The 23,387-nt window shown below is 46.6% G+C and overlaps 1 protein-coding gene across 3 annotated transcripts; it reads left to right on the forward strand.

The window, feature by feature from the left end:
- The first annotated feature begins 3,143 nt into the window (after positions 1-3,143).
- LOC125548078 (phosphoglycerate mutase-like protein AT74H) lies at positions 3,144-14,798 on the forward strand. 3 transcript variants are annotated; one of them, XM_048711765.2, is made up of 4 exons: positions 3,144-3,293; positions 8,927-9,040; positions 13,130-13,905; positions 13,994-14,798. In XM_048711765.2, the coding sequence occupies exons 3-4, from the start codon at positions 13,176-13,178 to the stop codon at positions 14,431-14,433; spliced, it is 1,170 nt and encodes a 389-aa protein (XP_048567722.1). In that variant the 5' UTR covers positions 3,144-3,293; positions 8,927-9,040; positions 13,130-13,175; the 3' UTR covers positions 14,434-14,798. The 3 variants fall into 3 exon arrangements, with proteins under 3 accessions (XP_048567722.1, XP_087369766.1, XP_048567735.1); XM_087513640.1 differs by having other exon boundaries at positions 8,927-9,022; positions 13,128-13,905; XM_048711778.2 differs by lacking the exon at positions 8,927-9,040 and having other exon boundaries at positions 3,151-3,293.
- Positions 14,799-23,387: the final 8,589 nt, after the last annotated feature.

Here is a 23,387-nt window from a genome sequence, read left to right on the forward strand (position 1 = left end):
GTTTTTGTGGATGAGGAGTTGAGGAGGAATGTGCAGTCATCTTGGAGTAGTAGTATTTATAACCAAGTACTAATACACTCCTAAGTGGGAAACCGTTTAGGTTTTGATCGGTGTGAACATGTTTGCAATTTGGAATGTGACGGGACACAAGCTCAAAATTTACTGACGGTTATAAGTGCGGCACTATTCCCGGAAGGCGTAACGTGGGCACGTACGCCTTCTCGGCCACGTACATGGCGTTTGCACCATAGGGTGCACCGCAATAGGCAACATTCGCACACGTCTTGTTCCAACAACCGTGCACGCTCGTTATTACCATTGTGCATGCTTCTTTTTAATTAGAATGTGTGTGCCCGTCTAGCGCACACACGTTGATCTATCTAACTGTTTCAGTTTGTTGTGGCCAATCGCAAACAGTTCATCCGTGTGAAGTGTATGCCATCAATCGCACACTTTTTTGCTAATAATCGCAGACACATTGATCTGGCTGACCCGTTTTTGTTCTGTTGCCTAATCATAAATAGTTAATCCTTCTGAAGCATATGCCCTCAATCGCACACACCTTTATCTAGCTGCACGTTTCTATTGTTCCTCCCATCAAAATCAGTTCATCCGAGTGAACCGTATGCTGTATATCGCACACGCCTTCATCTGGCTGCCCGTTTCTTTTGTTCCTCCTCATCGCAAATAGTTCATTGAACTGAACCGTATGCCCTGCATCGCACACGCAACTAAAATCTGAACCATGTTTGATGGCTCCGACATCGCAAACGTTTTGCACCTTTTTGACGGTTCTTTTACACCACCATTTGCGATTATTGCATCACACACAGTTTCATCGAAGGGTCTCTGATCGTAGTGTCGCATTAGCAACATCGTGCAGTAGTGTATATCTTGCATGCGGATACCCATGGTGATACTTGGGTATTCTATTGAGTCACTTGATATATGTTTTGGTAATCAACTTGCGAGCCCCCGTGGTGACATTGGGGTAATCTAGGCATAGAGGTTGATACACATTTTCATCCTACTTTCTCCGATAGGAGCTTTGGAGTGATTCTTTGTCGCACATTGAGGGATTATATACGATTCAATTATGTTAGCACTATTGAGAGATTGCACTAGTGAAAGTATGAACCCTAGGTCTTGTTTCCAACCATTAAAATATCATTTGTGCTCACTTTTGTTACTTTCTACCTTCATGTTTTTATTATTTCATATTACAAAAGCCTATATCTACTATCCATACTACACTTATATCACCATCTCTTCGTCGAACTAGCACACCTATACAATTAACCATTATATTGGGTGTGTTGGAGACACAAGAGATTTCTTGTATTCGATTGCAGGGTTGTTTGAGAGAGACCATCCTCATGCTACGCCTCCCACAGATTGATAAATCTTAGGTCATCTACTTGAGGGAAATTTGCCGATATCCTACAAAACTCTACGCTTGCAGGCCCAACAGAGTCTACGAGAATAAAATTTGCATAGTGGACATCATGGCCATGGCCTCCTCTCCATCATCTGGTCCTATAGTGGCTGCCCTTCATGCGAGCAAACAAGCCCCCTGCCCGGAACTGGAGGGGCTAGACCTGGGGGTGCTCTCCCTTGGCAACGGCTCAGTAGATGGTTGGCCATGCATTCGCTCCGTCAGTAGTGTTGTCTCCTGGACGTGCATGGTGCTCAAGCGGGTCCCTTTGGGTACATTTTACTCTGGCGGTTGGTGTGGGATGTGGCAGGGCGGCTTTGGGATAGGTGGAGGGGAAGGACCAGCTGGTGGCCCTAGTGGTCTTCACGCGAACTCATCGTTCTACCTGCGATCGGTGCTCTTCGATCTGGCCATCGGCGAGTTCCGAACTTATCATTCGAAGGAAAACAAGGACTAACGCATATGACGCTCTTTGAACACCTTGATTGGATAGGGGCGGTCTTATGCACCCGCAACATCATCATAATCAGCTTCACCGTTGTATCGTGAAGCTCTGTTTTTGTTGACACCTTCGAACATGTTTGTACCAAGATTTCCAAGGGATCGGAGGACTTGCAAGTGGCGAAGGCGAGGTCTTGGATGCGATAAAGACTTTGCTTCAAATGCAGTTCATCAGATTTGACTTGCAGGATATGTTTCCGTCCATACCAGACACGAGTTCCTGTGAGCTGGTGGTACGTGACTTGCAGCAGTGGCCTCCACAAATGGGGGCGGCAACATTGGAGGACTTCTTTGTTGGTGGTGCTATCGAGTCGTGATTTTCAGGGTGAAAGCTCATGGTCTGGCCTTTATTGGTTTGTACCTGGCGGTGGTCTTGTTGAAGGCATTGTTTTGGGAATGCGGTTTTTCTTCATGTGAAAATCTAAGATCTTTAATTGGGCAACGACGCATTGTTTCCTTCATGAAGATAAAGAACCTTCTTTGCTACTTTAGTGGTGGTTAGAATGTTGCTACTGCTGGTGATTGATTACCGTGACGGGTCTTTTTTCTCTTTCTTGGTTCCCTTTTTATTTTACCTTTTGTCGTGTGCATCATGAGGGTCTCTTTGATTCAAAGGATTTTCATAGGATCTTTAAAGGATTAGAATCTTTAGGAATTTTTCCTATGTTGATGGTTTGATTCGTAGGATTGAATCCTATAGGATTTTTCCTAAGGATTCATTTGTACTACATTTCACAGGAATTCTAGCATCCACTCAAACCTCTTGAAAGAAATCCTTTGTTTTTTTCTTGATACAATCAAACAAACTCAAATCCTATAGGGATGTAACGAACATGCCATTCCAATCCTGCGTTTTTTGAATTCCTATGTTTTTGTGATCCTATGAATCAAAGAGGCCCTGAATGTTTTTAGACATCTTGTTGATGCAGAGTTTGACTTGGTATCCGTTTGATATTAATATATAATTGCTCTTTAATAAATATGTCAGCACGACGTTCTCACGCGTGCGATCCACCTCGTGGTGACGGAAAACACCTACCCGCACCCACAGAGATCCGGTGCCGCGTGGCGGGCCCACATGACATCGAGAAGGCGATTTCCCCTCTTCCTCCCCCGAAGAAAAAGTCTTGTTTCTACTCGCGCGGCCCAACGCACAGTGCTCACGCAACCCCACCCGCCAGCCAGACGGTTTAAAACCAGAGAGAGAAAAATAATGCAGTTCCATTGTTCAAACACCTCTCTCTCTCCCTCTCTCTCCCTTTCTGGACCTCTCACGAGCAGGGGCGCCTTTCCTCCCTCCCATCCTCCTCCTCCTCCGGTCGACGGAGGAGCCGCCGGACCACGCCACGGCCACGAGGTACGTGCGATGCGAGCTTTCCCTCTCTCCAGACGGTTTGATTTATGTGTGGTTCGGGCGAAATTCGCGATTTCATGGTGGAGTTATCTGGTCCTCTGCCTTGCGCTATTGTTGACCGTGGGCTTCAGTTTTGTGGCTGGTGCTCGTTTGTTTGAGGGTTCCATTCCCGATTCGGGTGGAATTCGTCATCCTCCTTGTTGGTTGTTCGCCCGCGAGCTGGAGCGGATTTGATTGGAGGGGGGGTTGGACATGGGGTCTCGTTGAGGAGGGGATCGGATGATGTGGGATTGCAGGTCTGGTGCTGGTTTGTGCCCCCCTGATTGGATCTGACGGTGTAGTTCATTGAGAGGTTTCGGCTCGCGGATTAAGGATTTGAAATGCATGGCTACGTTGGGCTGCACTTCAGATTCTTGACGGAAAAAGGTTACTGAGATTGCAATATGACATTGCTGAATTGGTGGAAGGTGCAGTGCAGATGCAAGCATAGGGAAGTATTGCCTTTTTAAGGGGGGTATGGATGTCAGTTTTCCACCTCTTGTCACCTGTCAACTAACTCCATTTGTGTCGCTAGCATAGTTGGAAACTTTGAATTGACATTGTGTCACTTTTCGGAAAGACACCTCAACAACTTTGTTCTCCACTAAGGAAAACAACGCTGTCTCTTTATCGTCATGAATGATAACATTTCTCAATAGCCACACTCACCTAAGGAAACAAAAAGAGACCTTTTACGGTACATCAATTTAATTAGGGCCGTTTATTTCTATGGTTCCTATGGTTCAGATTAGGCAATACTACATCAGATTTTCAGTAGTATATTGAGTAATTAGGGACGTTTTGGGTAGTTCACTATTAACCAATCCCGTAGGCAGATTGCCTTCAGAATCAAGCGGGCGGCAGAGCTGGAATTTCACGGAGTTGTCAGCGTTCATTAGGTCCGTCCTGCTCCGTCGCCATCGTGAGAGGCTACCCGGCCATCGCCAGCCCGCCCTGTGCCATCGCCAACGTCCAGCCCGCCCCGCGCCGGCCCACCGCCCCACGACTGCACGGACGCCACCTCGAGCCCCGTATCCATATACCGGGGCAACGCCCTCCGCCTCTCCCCCCCTCTACCCTCTTCTTCGCTACCTCCACTTTCCTCCGTTATCTGCTAGCGCATGCTGCGGCCGGCCTGCTGCTCGGCGTGCGGGTGGCGTATGTGGCGTGCGTAGTCCTCTTTGTGGATGTGCTTGTCCGCCGTGCTGCGTGTTGTCTGTGTGTGATGCCCGTTCGTGTGTGGTGCTGTTACGTGATATGTGCTTGTGTCTGCTATATTGCTGCTAGTGCTATGCCTTTGTGTAAAATCTTGGATCAGTGGGCGCCGGTGTACGTACGAGGGCAAGAGAGGAAGCGATCTCAGGGCGCCGGCCGAAGTGCGTGCAGACTGGGAGAGGGCCGCCGGGTGGGGCGGGGCAGCTGCGTCGTCGCTGGGACGCATCACGCATGGGAGGAACATCTTGAGGGGCGGCGGAGGGAGGCTGTTCGACGTAGAGCGGCCGATTACTACTCCCAAACTCTAATAGTTAATTACCGAAATGTCCTGGCGCAAAAAATTTAGGAATTGATATTGGCCGTTGGATCAATTATATACTACCCACTTTTTCCGGTAGTATGATGCACCGTAAAAACTCTCAACAAAAAATGGATCCTGGGCTCTCAGCCTGGTTTTTCAATAAAAAATCTGTAAAATAAGACAGTTTGGAGCTTCAGAAATTCTGATTTTTTTTCACATGTAGATGCTCACTACATGCCTGTAAATTTGAATATTAATTTCTAGGCTACAAATATGTGGATTTTAACATGTCTACTATTTGCTACACCTTCCGTTCCATAAGAGGTAAATACACTGCAAGTCATAGAACTTGCACGCAACGGTCAGTTTGGTGTATAAACTTGTAAAATACGTGTTTCTGGTCATCTAACTTGTCCCTCCGTTCATATACGGTGCTTTCTACCGTATTCAGCTGTATCATGTCAATACATGGCGTGCCAACGTGGCAGGGGTCCATTATCAGCGGTGGGTAACCCGTGTGCACTATTTTTTTTCTTCAGGAAGCACCCTTGCATTTTTTTATTTATGCAAAAAAATCCTCAAATAAAATGAAAAATGATGAATGAACATTGGGATTCGAACAGAACACCTGCTACGATCCGCCACGCTTCGATAACCAATTGACCTACATACTGTTCACACTCTTGGAGCACAATTAGCTTTATATAAGAAATATTGTGCGGCCTTAAAAAAAGACAGTACAAGCTAAAATAGAAACCAAAACGAGAAAAAAGGGAAGGCACCGGTTCGAACCTATGACCACATTTTTTAGAAGAACCTATGAACACATAAGCTCGCCGCGTGTGGGAGCACCAACCATCCGGCCACAATGAGTTAAAAAAAATCAGCCACAATGACATTTAAATAGATAAACACAATTTATCTTATGTATTCTTCTTTCTTTTTTCTATTTACAATAAAATATAGTTCATAATGAATATACGTCAATTTCTTTCGGACAATCAACAGAACTCATTATAAATTCGAAAATCTAGATAAAAAAATTATATGTAAAAAATAATGTACATAAATTTTTCGGAGAAATTAACTATTTTTTGTTTGAATTCAAATAATTTAAAAATTAAAAATATGGAAAAGTGAATATAGTGCATAGTGAATATAGTGCACAATGAATATACACATTTTATGGGGACAAATCAGAAAAACTTTGTTTCAAATCGAATAATTCGAAATTTGAAAATCTGGAGAAAAGGAATGTGGCTCAGAATGAATGTAAGTATTGTTCGGACAAATCATCTAATTTTTGTTTGAATTTGAATAAGCTATATAAAAGAAATACAGTTCATAATCAATGTACGCAAATTTCTTTCGAACAAATCACTGGATATTTTGTCTGAATTCGAATATATTAAAATTGGAAAATCTTGATAAATGAAAATACAGGTCCGAATGAAATTTACGTAATTTTTTCCTGGAAAAATCAAATAATTTTTTTCTTTAAATTCGAATTTTAAATTAAAAATCTAGATAAAAGAAAATGTTGTGCAGAAGGAATGTATGTAATTTTCTTTCAAACAAATCAGTGGAAATTTTGTTTGAATCTGAATCATTTTGAATTGGAAAATGTAGAGAAAAGAAAATATATTCAGAATGTGTACTTTTATCCAAGAGGTGATATACATTAGTAGTCCAAATGAAACAGCAAGCACGATCAGTTGAGGTGGTTAGGTTGTTAGCGCCATTACAACAGTTTGTAGTTTCGAACTCGCTCCGTCCCTTTTTTTTCCAGCCAAATGTTTTTACAGCGAATACTGACGGCTGGGACCCAGCGAACAACTATTGTTGGAGTGCTTTTGTACAAAGTAAAAAAACGAGGGTGTTTTTGCAGAAAAAACATCACGTGCACTAGGCACTGACAATGGGCCCTTGCTACACTGGCATTGCCACGTAGGCAGCAAATACATCCACGTACGGGAAATATGACCGTATTTGCACACCCGCACAAGTTTAATGACCAGAAACACGTATTTTGCAAGTTCGTGCACCAAACTGATCGTCGCGCGCAAGTTGTAAGACTTCTAATGTATTTAACTCGTTCCATAATCTAGTGCATATAGATATTTTCAAAAATCAAACGTCGTTAACTTTGAACAAGTTTGTAGAGAAAAATATCTACATCTACAATACCATAAATATCATTATATACATCATGAGTGGTAGTTTTATATTGTGCTCCCTCTGTAAAGAAATATAAGAGCGTTAGATCACTAAATGCTCTTATATTTAACGCTATTATATTTCTTTACGGAGGGAGTACTTATTTGGTATTTTTTATGTTGATATTTTTCTCAACAAACTTGGTCAAACTCTGCAATGTTGGAATTTTCAAAAAATATACACGCGATATATTATGGAACGAAGGAAGTATTACATATTCCCCCATTTACACCTACAGGCAGATCCTTACAGGATTGATGTTACGGACTGAGTTGTCAAACTATGTTTGGGGATTAGGGAGGGTGGGGTCCTTTAGTTAAAAATCAAGGGGAGCAGTTATTGGTGGGAAAGGAGTCCGTAAGCAGCAGTCCGTAGGGGATCCCGTAAGTCTAGCATTTTTGTTGTTTGTATACCCACAATTTAGAAGTTTTTTGAATGAAATGTGTAGATACGTAGGCCATGTCTATATTTTCATGTTGGATTTTTTCCAAATAATTTGGAAGCTTATCAACATGATTTCTTCTTTTTTCAAAATTTCCAGGCTCCCTGGAGCCAAGCGGCCGCACTCTAAGCATTCACACATTGCCCTAGAAAGAAACTTTTGTTTGCTAAATCCTACAGATAATTTACGCTCCCCACAACACTGTCACAGTAAACAAGTTTAACTGCCTTTTATTGAGCACAGAAAACAAAAGAATTATCTTGATTACATCCTCTAGTTAGTCATACTTTTACGTTTCCAGCTTTTTTTACTTTTGTTGGTGAAATTCATAGCAATCGATATGAAAAAGTTGTACAAGAAGCCCAAAGTTGTAAAAAACAGTTCTTTAGGGCAACTCCAACGCGGATCACCAAACCACCCCTAAACGTCCGGACCGGGGTGTCCGGACATTTTTAGCAACCCAACGCGGTGCTCAAATGTCCGTAGACGCGTCCAGGCATCCAAAATCCCGCAAACCGTCCACTAACTCGTGGGAGGTTTGTGGGAGTTCGGACCTTCGCCACGAAAGCTTCCGATACCCCTGGCCCACCCAAATCCCCTCTCCCGGACCCCTTTCCCCCACTCTGTCCCTCCCCTTTGCTCTGTATCCACACCATCCGAGTTCGCCGCCGCTGCCGCTCTACCACCCTGACTGCCGCTCAGGCCTTGCTGAACATCCGCTGCCGCCGCTCTACCACCTTGGCTGCCGCTCAGGCCATGCTGAACATCCGCCGCCCCACCCACGCTCCTGCCCGCCTTGGACTACGCCGCCGTTTCACTCCGGATCCGTCCGCAGCCAGGTATCCCCCACCCCTGTTGATGCCGTCCATGGTGGACACCACGCCCGGCAAGTGTTCGGCCAAATGCTAATGAGAAATTTTTTGACGTTATCGTTGTTTACTTTGAAGCAAACATGATGACCGTCTGAAAGAAAACAGGGGCGGATATTTGGTGCATAGGGTTGGATGGCCGGTTTCCCTATCGGTGTCTACGGATGCGTAAGCGGACGTTTGGTGTGTCCGATTTGGTGATCCGCGTTAGAGTTGCCCTTATTTCTCAGTAGCCCACCCATGGACCCATTCTGCATATATTACAAAGGAAAATACGTGTGAATTCTTGGCATTCCATTTCTTCCGTTTTAAAGATGGAAAATAAGTTGTGATTTAGTTTTACGATGCATAGTGGAATTGAGAAGATCCAGTTCTGGAACTTCCAGTTCCAATCGGAGCATATAGATCCGTAAATGGATTTGTATGTATAGCCACTTCAGTCGTGCTCCTCGTTTCTCGAATGGAAAAAAAGTATCTTCTTTCTGGGAACATGCTCTACTATTTTGCATTTGTTAATAGCACTGTTATGATTTATTATTATTATTTTGTTTAGATATTCTCAACATATGGATTAAGGAATTTATACAAGAGGGAAGCCTGTTCTTGTTTCAGCCGGATCTCAGACTCATAATTGATTGAGTTGGAAATAAGGAAAGAACACTTCTTGGTAATCACTAAATCTTGTTTTTTGTACCATCACTTTTTGTTGAAGTATGCTCACTTGCCATCATTTGTTTTGTGCATATCGTTATCTAGAACTGACGACTTCCATGAGCCCATTAGAACATGCTTGTGATGATTACGCTTTGGTAACTTCAAACATTAAACTAAAAAAAGACTTCAAACATTGCATGATGTCAGCAATCTGAATGAAGTAGCCCCTAAAAATGTGAGCAATGCATTTGAGTGATTATATTTTATTGTTTACCTGCCAATCATCAGCTAATGAGAAATTTTCTGCAGAAGGTAAAACTAACTCTCCAACAGGGCATTTATTGATTGAAACATAATAACTGGGATGGTTAATGATTTTCTTTTTAGCCTTTGTCCTTTACAGACTGGGCACTGACAAATTACAAGTAGTGTCATTTTTAACTTCTGCCACTAAGTAGTTGGATGTGTAATTGCCTACCGCACAGTTCACTAGATAAGCCTAGTTTTAAATTGCTGTTTGTAGGAAAAATAAATATTGTAAAATTTTGCAATTGAGAACAAGTAGATAATAATTGGGGTATAAAAAAGGAAGTTGTATTTTGTTTTTTTTTGGCATAACAGCTACACTTTGGTATGCTGTAATATGAACGGTATATCTATTTGTTCTCGTAATGATGGATCATAGCTATCATACAATCCAAAGATATACATTGGTTAACAACTAGACCATTAACTCAGTGAAGACACCAACTACTAATTAGTAGCTATTGATAGTTCAACTACGTTGCAAAATCCCTCAAGCTAAATCATAGATCATTGATAAACACGTAACATGCGAAACTGTGATATCGCGGGCTAGAGAAGAGGGATGAGAATGATGGGACGATGGAGACGCGTTTTTATCGTTTTGGAAGGAACTGTTTTGGCTACATGAAGGTTTAATATTATCCTACTGTTGTGCAGAGAACATCGCATTGTTCCAACTAATATCCAACTAGGAACGCGCACAGATTTGAGTGGCTAACATAAAGATCTTGTGTGGGTGCCAGTAAATTCGACATACAACTCACAAAAATCAGCTGATGAAGGGAACCTTTTTAAGTTATATTCCACCCTGCAACTGTACTATGACCTTAATTTGTTCTTTGAGAGTGACTTGTGCCTTGACCTGTGCTGTGGTACCTGTACCTCTGTAGTAGCAATGACAATAGTGCTAAATACAGTTGACCTGATGATATTGCTCATCACCGATAGGAAGAATCATTTCGTTTTCTCCTTTCCCCAATCATAATGCCCTTTTCTTCTCGTACTGTCAATTTTTCTGTATTTGAGTGCATAACCAGTCAGATAAAGTGCCTGCCCATCTAAAATTTTGGTTATATCCGTTTATAGGGAGGGGCAAAGAGACAGCTTTGTTACCTCAACTTGACCATGCACCATCATCTATTAGCAGCCCATTGAAAAGGTCATGATGAACTGAATTAGGCGCATTATCCGGTACTAGCCAATCAGGACTACAGTAGACGGATATAGCAGTGCTCGTTTTGTACCATCTACCTTAAGGTTACTCCATGACCAACAGAGAAGAAGACAGCTACCCGATTCTATTCTGAAGTATGAGCTATGAAAGTTCGTAGTTAGGACTATATGCTCTGTTTATCGAACAAAAACTCTCAGCCTCCCGGGGAATATGAGACAACACAGAAGTGTTTTTGTTCAACCTTTCCAAAAGATTAAGCCACATTTCCACTAAATCTGTTAAATACGGAACTCATCCAGGGCATCAATTGTGGATCTAAAAAACGGTGGATCTCTCGAGGTTAGGTAAGCTGTTCTATTCACAGCATGTCCAAATTACAGGCAGGTAGCTTTGTAGGGATGTGTTGGCCATAGGCCCATAGCTGTGGCTTCCTCCTTGTTTCTTTCTCCCTCGTTTTGGACACGCTCATTCCAGGATTATTAGTTCGTTATCTGAAACCAACAGCCATCACATTTTCAATGCTGACACTGACGCCTGGGGGCATTGGTTCCAGTCCCTCTCTTCTCTCTGTCCAGTCCCTCTCTTCTGTCTGTCCAGTCCCTCTCTTCTGTCTGTCCAGTCAAGTCTGTTCAGACTTCAGACGATCCGCAAGATACACGCAGAGAATACATAGACTCTAGATGGTCTTCTACATGTGAAGAACATTTATGCCCTGTTGGCGGTCTAAAACAACACGAAATCTAGTAGATCTGTCTAACGGATAGCTGGACGTCAAAGACATGTGGCCAAGGAAAGTTGAGCTGAAACAGCAATGCAGTTCCGAGCTGGACCCATGATCTTCTTATCCGGTTCCGTGCCTTGGAGCCCCACATGAGATGTTCTTCTTCCTTGGGGGAGAGGACTTGCTCCCACGAGCTAGCGTGTCAACCTTTTTGGGGGTTGCATGTGCTGCACGCCTGGACCTGGTTGTGACTAGGCTTGGTGCTCTACTGATGTCTTTTCTCTTATTTTGACGTGCAAGCCATTTGGCCATTTCACATCTGGAATTGCCCCGAGATAACACCCCCATATCACCTCCAAGAAGTTGCACAATTCCTCACTGTGAGGTTAGAGTGATTATACGGAGCCTGACACGCTATTCAGTTCAGCGGCTTGTTAAAAATGGGTAGGGCAGGTTCAGGTCCCGGCCCCATATATTTAGTTGATGGACTGGAGGATTGTTTATGTACAAGTATTGCGCTGTTAGTCGATTCTAGGCGGGCTTTCAAGGCTGGTTTGCCTGTTCTTAGCAGTGCCCACTCATGCTCCACTTCGGGACTTGCATTTGGCACGCTTTAGGTTGCTTCCAAGTGATACCAACCCTGTCTCCGGAAAACAAACCTTTGAGAGCAGTTCCTGCTAGCTTTATGGTGTGCATCCTTTGTTACTTATTCTACACATATGTTGCTTTACTTCATGATGAATCTTATACAATCTTTTCGCACGCAAAGCAATCTTTACCGTGTGTAGTGTGTAGTGTTTAGTTACCACAAAATGCTTAACTTGTAGTACAGCCGACCAATTGGGCACACTAACTTGATAGACCAACCAATTTGCTAAATAGATAGATTGCCATTGTTCATCTTGACCATGGCCGGCCGGGTATATGTGCCCGTCGATCATTGAATGCGTGCGCCTTGTGTGTGATTAATTGAAGCGTATATGGTAGCAGAAGATGTACTCTACGTGTTCACGCATGGGGCCGGCCTGATGACGGATCACCTGAGGGGCGCGCCCACGTTCAGGCCGAGGCCGTGTTCGCTGTGCGTCTGAACAGAGCTTTCGGTGTCAATGCCGTGTGAGGCCCCAGGACACGCCCCCTACACCGGTACACGCATCATCCGGCATACATATCCAAAACAAAAGCACCGACCCGGAGGCGCTGTGTCGTGCATGCAGAGGAGGCGGAGCGTCGTGGAGCAGGGAACTGCTTGGCTGCTTCTGATGCCGATCATTGGCTCCCGTTTCACATTGCGGCCGCCATGTGTGTGTGGGAGGTATTTTCGCGGTGCGTCGCACATGCTTCTCGGAGACAAAAGCAGCAGCAGCGGCGGTGGCGATGGGACTGGAATCGGTGGCGACGCAACTGCGATACGCTATGCGCCGTATCACGTGCCTTTGCTTGCACCGCGTTATCTTCCCTCCTTAATCAAGCGGCTTGGTTAACCTTAAAGAGGAGTAAATTACAAGAAACACTGGCGTCCGAGGAAAATGCATCGCATGCCCATAGATAGATGTTGTGTTCGGAAGCCGATCCGATAGGTGAAAGGAATGGATTCTATTGCAACGTGTCATTAGCTTATTGCACGTTTTTGCAGTTTAACTTGCTTTTGCAATAATGGGTTGAGATGCTTTGACTAGGGTAATTTAATCATCCATAACGCAATGCACATGTTAAAAACTTGCTGTAGTAGTAAGCATTTCATCTGTGGTAAGTAATTTTTATCGGCTCGCGGTGGTAGCATACATGTTTGTAAAGCGATGGGAAAATTCATGGAAATGGTAAAAATTAACACATTACTCCTATACAATTTGGAAATTTGTCCAAGGAAGTTGAAATCCATTGTTTTAAATGTACTGCAGGAGGAGCAGCATGTGCAGTAGCTTTGCAAACTTGCAGTAACAAGAAATGTCTGGAGTGCTTGATAGTAACAGTTCCTTGCTGCGTAAGTCGGCCAGCGGGGCCGAAGCCAGAGAGACGGCGCTGCAGCTGGACCAATCAGCGCGCGGCGGCAAGGACGAACTTGCCAGAGTTTGTTGCTCTCCATCACCCAACCACCTCCTCTCTCCTCTATATAAGCCGGCACGCGCCCTGGCGCCAGCGATGTCATTCTCACCACGCGAGACGGTGGCGAGCCCGGGCGGGTGCGGCAAGGAGTCGTGCCCCTTCTGCGAGATGTCGAGGCAGCACGCGGCCGGGTGCGCGCGGCGGCTGCCCAAGCGGATCATCCTGGTGCGGCACGGCGAGAGCCAGGGGAACCTCGACATGTCGGCCTACTCCACCACCCCGGACTACCGCATCCCGCTGACGCCGCGCGGGGTCGAGCAGGCGCGCGCCGCCGGCCGGGGCATCCTCGACGTCGTCTCCTCGGGGGGCCCCGACGCCAACTGGAAGGTCTACTTCTACGTCTCCCCCTACGAGCGCACCCGGGCCACCCTGCGCGGGATCGGCGCCGCCTTCCCGCGCGACCGCGTCATCGGCGCCCGCGAGGAGTGCCGCGTCCGCGAGCAGGACTTCGGCAACTTCCAGGTAGAGGAGCGGATGCGCGCCATCAAGGAGACCCGCGAGCGCTTCGGCCGCTTCTTCTTCCGCTTCCCCGAGGGCGAGTCCGCCGCCGACGTCTTCGACCGCGTCGCCAGTAAGCCGCCCCCCTGCCCGCTCCGATTCCCCTTCCGCCCCTTCCGATTCGATCGATCGATGAACCGAACCGGCCGGTCGCAATGCAGGTTTCCTGGAGTCGCTGTGGAGGGACATCGACAACGGGAGGCTGGATCCCAGCACCACCTGCGAGACCAACCTGGTGATCGTCTCGCACGGCCTCACCTCGCGCGTCTTCATGATGAAGTGGTTCAAGTGGACCGTGGAGCAGTTCGAGCGCCTCAACAACTTCGAGAACTGCGAGTTCAGGGTGATGCAGCTCGGGCCCGGCGGCGAGTACAGCCTCCTCATGCACCACACCAAGGAGGAGCTCGAGGAGTGGGGCCTCTCGCCGGAGATGATCACCGACCAGCAGTGGCGCGCCTCCGCCAACCGCCGCAGCTGGTCCGAGGAGTGCTCCTCCTTCATCGCCACCTTCTTCGACAACTGGATGGATCCGCCAGAGGAGGGGGAGGGGGACGCCGACCGCCAGGAAGAAGACGATGGCAAGATCAAGTCCCTGGAGTAACCAACCCGCTCCCCTTTCCCTTAGTTGCTTAGAATTTGTTCCAATTTGATACTGCAACTGCACATCTCGTTCGTTCGTTCCTTCGTCGCGAAGTTCTTCGACAACCGGAAGGATTCAGAAGAAGAAGAGAATGGCAAGATCGAGCTGTTGGAGTATCCGAACTGACCTGCTCTTTCCTTAGTTTCGTCAAAGTTCTTAAGATTTGATACTGCTATAGTGTGTTCCGCCATGGATGGATGTAGCCATCGCTGGTTTCCTTTTTTGTTGAATTCGAAACCTGTTCATAGTAGCTAGACATTGAGATACGATTTGGAGAAATGCAGAAGTGGGTGCTCTGGTTGAGAACAGAGTCTTGGAGATTGATATTTCTGCATGTTTTGGTTCCCATCTCGTTCTGATTGGCAAGCTTATTTGGACCATGCTCATTGAATTTGCAACCTGTTCTTAGTAGTTCTTGTTCATAGTAGTTATACACTGAGATGCTATTTGGGGAAATGCAGAAGGGGGTGCTCTGCTTGAGAGCAGATCCTTGGGAGTATGATATATCTGGAGGTTTCCTCATGCTTATTGCCAAGTTTATTTGGAATAGGATGATTTTTGGTTCAATCTCTAACCTGTTCATAACTAGACTCTCAATATGATTTAGGCTCTAGTTTTAATTTTATTCTTATTTTCCAAGTTTGTCTGTGCTTTGAAAATGGGAATATCTCTGACTCCTTTGCTTTACAGTTCATTTCAACTGAAAAATTATCAAGATTATTTGGACAGTAAAAATAGAGAAATATCTTTAGCTAGATATGGTTCTGCATGTTTCTGATCTAACAATTAACAACCACAGTCCTTTTCTACAGCTTTCTTTTGGAAAAAAGTATTTAATGTCCATTTTATCTTTTGTGAGGAGTTTACAGGTCTCTTTTGAGAAAGTGGACACCAGAATATTATTATCTGAGCATTTTGTTTGGTAGTCTCTGTTCACATGCAACGAGCACTGTAGTATCCGAGCATTTCCTTTGGCAGCAAAAGTATTCTTTTATCTGGGCATAATTTTTTTCCAGTTTTCACGTGCAAAGATTCCTTGCTAGTTGCACTGCAACATATTTCCTTTTCCCAACTATTCCCCCACGGATTGTTGCTAGTACTTTTTTAGAAGATATTTATTATATTTTTGGAGGCACCTTGCCACATACCATGTGATGATTGTTGCTACTAATGATGTATCCGCATCGTAATCCTGAGCCAGCATGTGGCTCGGGAAAACTAGTTTTTGCACTGTGGGAATTCGTGGATGCATTTCTAGTCATAGTAAACAGTCCTTGACGGCACGACGTTGTTCTGGTCAGGTCAGATCCTCTGCCTTTCCTTTGCCTGCTTTGCTGGTCCGACAGAATTGACCGTCGTGATAGTGTGTGCGCATGTTGGCGGTCGCTTTGTTATTGGGGTCAGGCAGAGTTTCTTTAGTCGGTTTGTTCCGGTGTTGCCTGGAAACAGGAAGATCTCATGTGTTAATAATCATCCCCTGTCTATGATCTGTCCACCCCGCGCGTCAAGATCCCGAAACAGCGGAGCTGGTGCGTGGAATCTTGACCGTTGAACTGCCTATGCCATGGAGATGGAGTAGCATCCACTGTCTAACTCGCTTAGGCTGCCATTTGAACATGCTTAATTAATGTTAACTTGTTGAGGTACTAGATGGCAACAGCATTTCTTCGATCAGTACCATGAGAAGAGAACAACGCCATTCCATTTTCAATGATTGTGTTGCGACCTTCGTCGTGATCACGGCAAAGAGTTGACTTGGTCTGCGTTAGAAGGGATAGAAGAATTGGTGAAATAGTTTATTGTATGATGGATGATATTATTGTATATATTGAGTATAAGATTTGAAGGACAAGACGCCTCTTCTAGAGATATGGTAGGAGACGGATTACAAATCCTAGACTACCAAATACATGTATCCCAAATATATCTCTAACATCCTTCCGCAATCGTAGCGGTAGCGTTGCGAACAATAGGAGCATTGTAACACCCACGATGTGGCTATATCTCCCACGCGTCGGAGCACGACTTAGAGGCATAACCGCATTGTAGTCATGTCGCAAGAGGGGTAATATTTACACATCTCATGTACTGAATAAGAAAGAGGTACAGAGTTGGCTTACAATTGGCACTTCACACAATACATAAATATAGCATTACATCATCCAGAATACAATCAAGGTCCGACTACGGAACCAAAATAAAGACAACCCCAAATGCATAAGATCCCCGATCGCCTCAACTGGCCTCCACTACTGATCGTCTGGAAAGGAAACGTAGTAACGTCCTGAGTCCTCATCGACTCCCACTTGAGTTCAGTCGCATCCCCTGAAATGGTATCATCGGCACCTACATCTGGTTTTGGAAGTGATCTGTGAGTCACTGGGACTCAGCAATCTCACACCCTCGCGGTCAAGACTATTTAAACTCATGGGTAAGGAAAAGGTAGTGAGGTGGAGCTGCAGCAAGCACTAGCATATATGGTGGCTAACATACGCAAATGAGAGCGAGAAGAGAAGGCAAAGCACGGTCGAGAAGCTACAAGGATCAAGAAGTGATCCTAAAACTACTTACGTTCAAGCATAACACTAGACCGTGTTCTCTTCCCGGACTCTGCCGAAAAGAGACCATCACGGCTACACACGCTGTTGATTCATTTTAATTAAGTTAAGTTTCAAGTTCTCTACAACCGGATATTAACAAATTTCCATCTGCCCATAACCGCGGGCACGGCTTTCGAAAATTCAAAACCCTGCAGGGGTGTCCCAACTTAGCCCATCACAAGCTCTCACGGTCAACGAAGGATATTCCTTCTCACAGGACGACCCGATCAGACTCGGAATCCCAATTACAAGACATTTCGACAATGGTAAAACAAGACCAGCAAAGCCGCCCAAATGTGCCGACAAATCCCGATAGGAGCTGCACATATCTCGTTCTCAGGGCACACCGGATTGTCCAAACTTCCGGTAGGCCAACCCAGAGTTGCCCCTGATGGCCACCGGCGGCTGACAAGTTGGACCAACACTCAGAGAAGTACTGGCCCCGGGGTTTAATATAAAGATGACCCTTGAGTCCGCGGAACACAAGGGAAAAAGGCTTAGGTGGCAAATGGTAAAACCAAGGTTGGGCCTTGCTGGAGGAGTTTTATTCAAGGCGAACTGTCGAGGGGTTCCCATTATAACCCAACCGCGTAAGGAATGCAAAATCAAGGAACATAACACCAATATGACGGAAACTAGGGCGGCAAGAGTGGAACAAAACACTAGGTATAAGGCCGAGCCTTCCACCCTTTACCAAGTATATAGGTGCTTTAAGGTAAACAAGATATAATAATGATATCCCATCAATAAACATGTTCCAACAAGGAACAAACTCCAATCTTCACCTGCAACTAGCAACGCTATAAGAGGGGCTGAGCAAAGCGGTAACATAGCCAAACAACGGTTTGCTAGGACAAGGTGGGTTAGAGGCTTGACATGGCAATATGGGAGGCATGATAAAGCATGTGGTAGGTATCGAGGCATAGGCATAGTAATAGAGCAAGCAACTAGCAAGCAAAGATAGAAGTGATTTCGAGAGTATGGTCATCTTGCCTGCAAAGTTCTCCGAGTTGCCGTAAGCTTGATCCTCGTAAGCGTACTCAACGGGTTCCTCGATCACGTACTCGTCTCCTGGCTCTACCCAAGGCAAGAACACAAGCAAGGGAAACACAATCAACCACGGTGCAATGCGCAAGCAACATGATGCAAAATATGGCATGATATGCGGGATGTAATATGCAATGCATATGCGTGCTTCGGAAGGGCAAAGATTGAACCAGGCCTCAACTTGGAAAACCAAGAGTGCCGCTGGAAAGATGAGTTGATTTCGGTCGAAATCGATATAAGGATCGCCGGAAACGGATGCACGGTTTGCAAATGGCAAGCAAAACAATAATGGCACAAATCTGTGATTAACATCACGATGCCATCTAAAATGCAACAAGAAACTAAGCTACTGCACTCTAACATAGCAAAAGAGCACATGGCAGTGATCCACTCAAGATGCTTGACAAAAGATGAACACTGTGTTGGAAATATGCCCTAGAGGCAATAATAAAATGATTATTATTATATTTCCTTGTTCATGATAATTGTCTATTATTCATGCTATAATTGTGTTATCCGGAAATTATAATACATGTGTGAATACATAGACCATAACATGTCCCTAGTGAGCCTCTACTTAACTAGCTCGTTGATCAACATATAGTCATGGTTTCCTGACTATGGACATTGGATGTCATTGATAACGGGATCACACCATTAGGGGAATGATGTGATGGACAAGACCCAATCCTAAGCATAGCACAAGATCGCGTGGTTCGTTTGCTAGAGCTTTTCCAATGTCAAGTATCATTTCCTTAGACCATGAGATCGTGTAACTCCCGGATGCCGTAGGAGTGCTTTGGGTGTACCAAACGTCACAACGTAACTGGGTGACTATAAAGGCATACTACAGGTATCCCCGAAAGTATCTGTTGGGTTGACATGGATCGAGACTGGGATTTGTCACTCCGTATGACGGAGAGGTATCTCTGGGCCCACTCGGTAATGCATCATCATAATGAGCTCAATGTGAACAAGTGTTTGGTCACGGGATCATGCATTACGGTACGAGTAAAGTGACTTGCCGGTAACGAGATTGAACGAGGTATTGGGATACCGACGATCGAATCTCGGGCAAGTAACGTACCAATTGACAAAGGGAATTGTATACGGGATTACTTGAATCCTCGACATCGTGGTTCATCCGATGAGATCATCGAGGAGCATGTGGGAGCCAACATGGGTATCCAGATCCCGCTGTTGGTTATTGACCGGAGAGTCGTCTCGGTCATGTCTGTGTGTCTCCCGAACCCGTAGGGTCTACACACTTAAGGTTCGGTGACGCTAGGGTTGTAGAGATATTAGTATGTGGTAACCCGAAAGTTGTTCGGAGTTCCGGATGAGATACTGGACGTCACGAGGAGTTCCGGAATGGTTCGAAGGTGAAGAATTGTATATAGGAAATCCAGTTTCGGCCACCGGGAATGTTTCGGGGGTCACCGGTATTGTATCGGGACCATCGGAAGGGTTCTGGGGGTCCACCGGGTGGGGCCACCTATTCCGTAGGGCCCCATGGGCCGAAGTGGGAGGGAAACCAACCCCTGGTGGGCTGGTGCGCCCCCATGGGCCTCCCCTGCGCCTAGGGTTGGAAACCCTAGGGGTGGAGGGCGCCCCACCTGACTTGGGGGGCAAGTCCCCCCTTGGCCGCCGCCCCCCTTGGAGATGGGATCTCCTAGGGCCGGCGCCCCCCCAAGGGGCCCTATATATAGTGGAGGGGAGGGAGGGAAGCCGCACCCAAGTCCCTGGCGCCTCCCTCTCCCCTCGTAATACCTCTCCCTCTCGTTGGAGCTTGGCGAAGCCCTGCCGAGATCACCGCTGCTTCCACCACCACGCCGTCGTGCTGCTGGATCTCCATCAACCTCTCCTTCCCCTTGTTGGATCAAGAAGGAGGAGACGTCTTCCCCAACCGTACGTGTGTTGAACGCGGAGGTGCCGTCCGTTCGACGCTCGGTTATCGGTGATTTGGATCACGACGAGTACGACTCCATCAACCCCGTTCTCTTGAACGCTTCCGCTCGCAATCTACAAGGGTATGTAGATGCACTCCCCTCTCCCTCGTTGCTAGATGACTCCATAGATTGATCTTGGTGATGCGTAGAAATTTTTAAAATTCTGCTACGTTTCCCAACACACTGAGCTACGGCTAATTCACGCAAGAGCAGATTCAAACAAGCATGGCAAAAGTGCAAAAGATAACAGCATCACAGACTTAGCGAAAATAACATGTCAGAAATTAACATCAAGAAGCAATGTTTAGAGCAAGATAACAACATGATACAGGATCAGATCATAGTAAAGCAAGGCATGGCATGAATCTACTCAAAGCATATAACAAAAGTCCCTTACTGACCATAAGCCAAAAGGGATCAGAAAATATGATGGCACCCATGTAAACATAGCAAGTTTCGTTAACAGATTCAGACTTAGCAGAAAACTGGACATGGCAAAAACAGAGTTACGTAGGCATGTTTGCGAGCTCGATGCACTCACCAAAAGGCATTGCATGACAAACTAAGCATACACCCAGCAAGAAGACATGATCACGAAGCCAAGAAAAGCAAGAACAAGTTCATAGCATGCATGGATCAATTACAACAACCTTGGCAAAATTGAATAACATGTAAACAATCTGCCAGGAATATTTTATAGCAAAAGTAGAGCAAGATTGAGTCATTCTAGGATACTCCATAAATACAAACAAAGACATGGATGGATAGAACATAACAATATCTCAAAATCATCCTTACTGAACATGCTCAAAAGAGGCATGGATCACTCTGTAGCAACATGAATACATGGCATAAAAATAAAATCAGGGAAAAGTCTAAGAAGAATTCTAAGTCCCTGAAATCAGCAACATCACGAGAGCTACTTTGCATGCTTGTGCTAGTCACCACATTGATCACAAAAATACATGGTTTACACCCCTGTAAAGATGGCATGGCATAGCCCAAAACACATGTAGGGCTCAAGTTCATAGGAGGCACACAATAATCATGGCAAAAATGACAAATGCTCATAAACTGATAAGAATCAGGAACTAACATTTTATAGCACTCTTGCAACAACATTTTAGGCATCAAGATGGACTCAAACAAGCATTGTGCAATGGAACAACATGAAGAGCACATCCTCACGAACAATTTGATATATGGCACGCCCAAAATGGAGCTACGGATGCGGAGTTATGATGCGATGAACATGGCCTGAAAAAGTTACATATCCGAGGACTTAGAAGAAAAATCACCTCCGGATCTAGGGTTGACCCGGGCACGCAAAACGAGGCGGTGGAGGATCTCGCGGAGACGACGGCCGGAGTTGGAAGAGCTCGCCGGTGAGGTGCGGGGAGGCGTGGAGGAGGCCGGAGCGGCGGGATCCGGCCGCGGGCTTGCCGGATCCAGCGGCGCGGGGCGAGCGGTGGCATGCTCGGCGGCGAGCGGCGCGGTGGCTAGCGGCGACGGGCGGCGGCGGCTGGCGGGCGGCGCGGAGGAGCGTGCCCGCGGGGGCCGGCGTCGGGCCTGGCGGGCCGCGACGCGAAGGAGCGGACGGTGGGACACATGGCGACTCACGACTGGCTGGGGCCGGCGGCGGATGCGTCCAGCACCGTCCGGACGTGTCCAGCGCGGAGAGGGACTAGGTTAGGGTTTCGGGACCCGGAATTTCGGAGGGGGAGGCCTATTTATAGATTCTGGAAGCTAGGAGAGTCCAAATAAGGTGCGGTTTTCGGTCACGCGATCATGATCGAATGGCCAAGAGGATGGAGGGGGTTTGGATGGGTTTTGGGCCACTTTGGAGGGGTGTTGGGCTGCAACACACACAAGGCCTCTATGGTTCCTCGGTTAATCGTTGGAGTATCAAACGAACTCCAAATGACACGAAACTTGACAGGCGGTCTACCGGTAGTGAACCTAGGCCGCTTAGCAAATCTCGGTCCAATCTGAGAACGTTTAACACCCGCACACGAAAAGAGGCAAAAGGAGGCGCCGGAGGACGTAGGAGTGCCGAAATGCAAAACAGACAACGGGAAAATGCTCGGATACATGAGACGAACATGTATGCGAATGCAATGCCCATGATGACATGATATGAGATGCATGACATGGACAAAATGCAAAACGAAGACAAAACCCAACCATGAGGGAAATCATAACTTAGAGCCGAAAATGACAAGAGTTGGAATACAAATATGGCAAGTTACATACGGGGCGTTACAAGCATCAAGAACGGTCAGACTGGAGAGAATAGTAGCCGACGGGCTGACATCCCCCCGCAGTCATAGCGGGAGCATCGTGGATGGTGTCGCGTCGCAGACGCGTTGACTGTAGAGAAAGCCGACGAGTTTCTCAAGCGGATGATAACCCTTTGTGCCGGTGTCGATGTAGCCGAGGGCGTAGGATGGTGTAGCCGTGGTTGAGGTAACCGTGCGGAGAATGTCGTGGTCGATGTCGAGTCGGGGTAGCCGGTGTCGAGGAAGTCGCCGTGGAGCCGCGGGCGCAAGGAGGCGCCGAGTTAGTCATGGACGCATTGGTGTATAAGTAGTGGTGCGCCGGGGAGAAGACGATGTTGATGAGGCGTCGCGTCGGGTTTGCCAAGCCTGGAGACACGTCATAGATGAAGGCACGCGTCGGTGTTGCCAGCACCGGGCATGAGTAGATGGACGAAGACGTAGTTGACGAAGCGCCGCACCAGGCTTGCCAGACCCGGGGACACGCTATGGACGAAGGCACGCATTGATGTTGCCAGTACCGGGCATGCATAGACGAGGAAGCTGCACGAGCTGTACGCCATGTCGAGGAGTCGGAGGGCCAGCAGAGAAGTTGACTCGATGACGGTTGTGGCGTAAATCGGCACGGGGCCGATGTCGCCGACCATGGTCGAAGTAGACGAAGTGGTTGCAGAAGAAGACGGCGACGCTGGCGACGGACTGGTGCTTGACGAAGATGAAGAGGGTGAACGGGCGGCGGCGGCTACAAGGATAGCGGCGGCGGCGACCGAAGAAGAGTGGCGACGGCGACCTGTCGGCGGCGGCGGCGGCTATGTTAGGAGCACGGCGGCGGTGCTTGAAGTAGGCGAAAAACTCGAAAGCATGACGAAGACCGGCGCGCATACCACGAAAAATCGACGCAGGGACGATGGCGGGCCGCGGGCTGCGGCTTGAACCTTGGCCACATATACCATGTGATGATTGTTGCTACTAATGATGTATCCACATCGTAATCCTGAGCCAACATGTGTCTCGGGAAAACTAGTTTATGAACTGTGGGAATT

The sequence above is a fragment of the Triticum urartu genome, chromosome 1A (genome assembly GCF_056163025.1).
Source record: "Triticum urartu cultivar PI428250 chromosome 1A, HENAU_Tu73, whole genome shotgun sequence".
In the NCBI taxonomy this organism is placed as follows: Eukaryota; Viridiplantae; Streptophyta; class Magnoliopsida; order Poales; family Poaceae; genus Triticum; species Triticum urartu.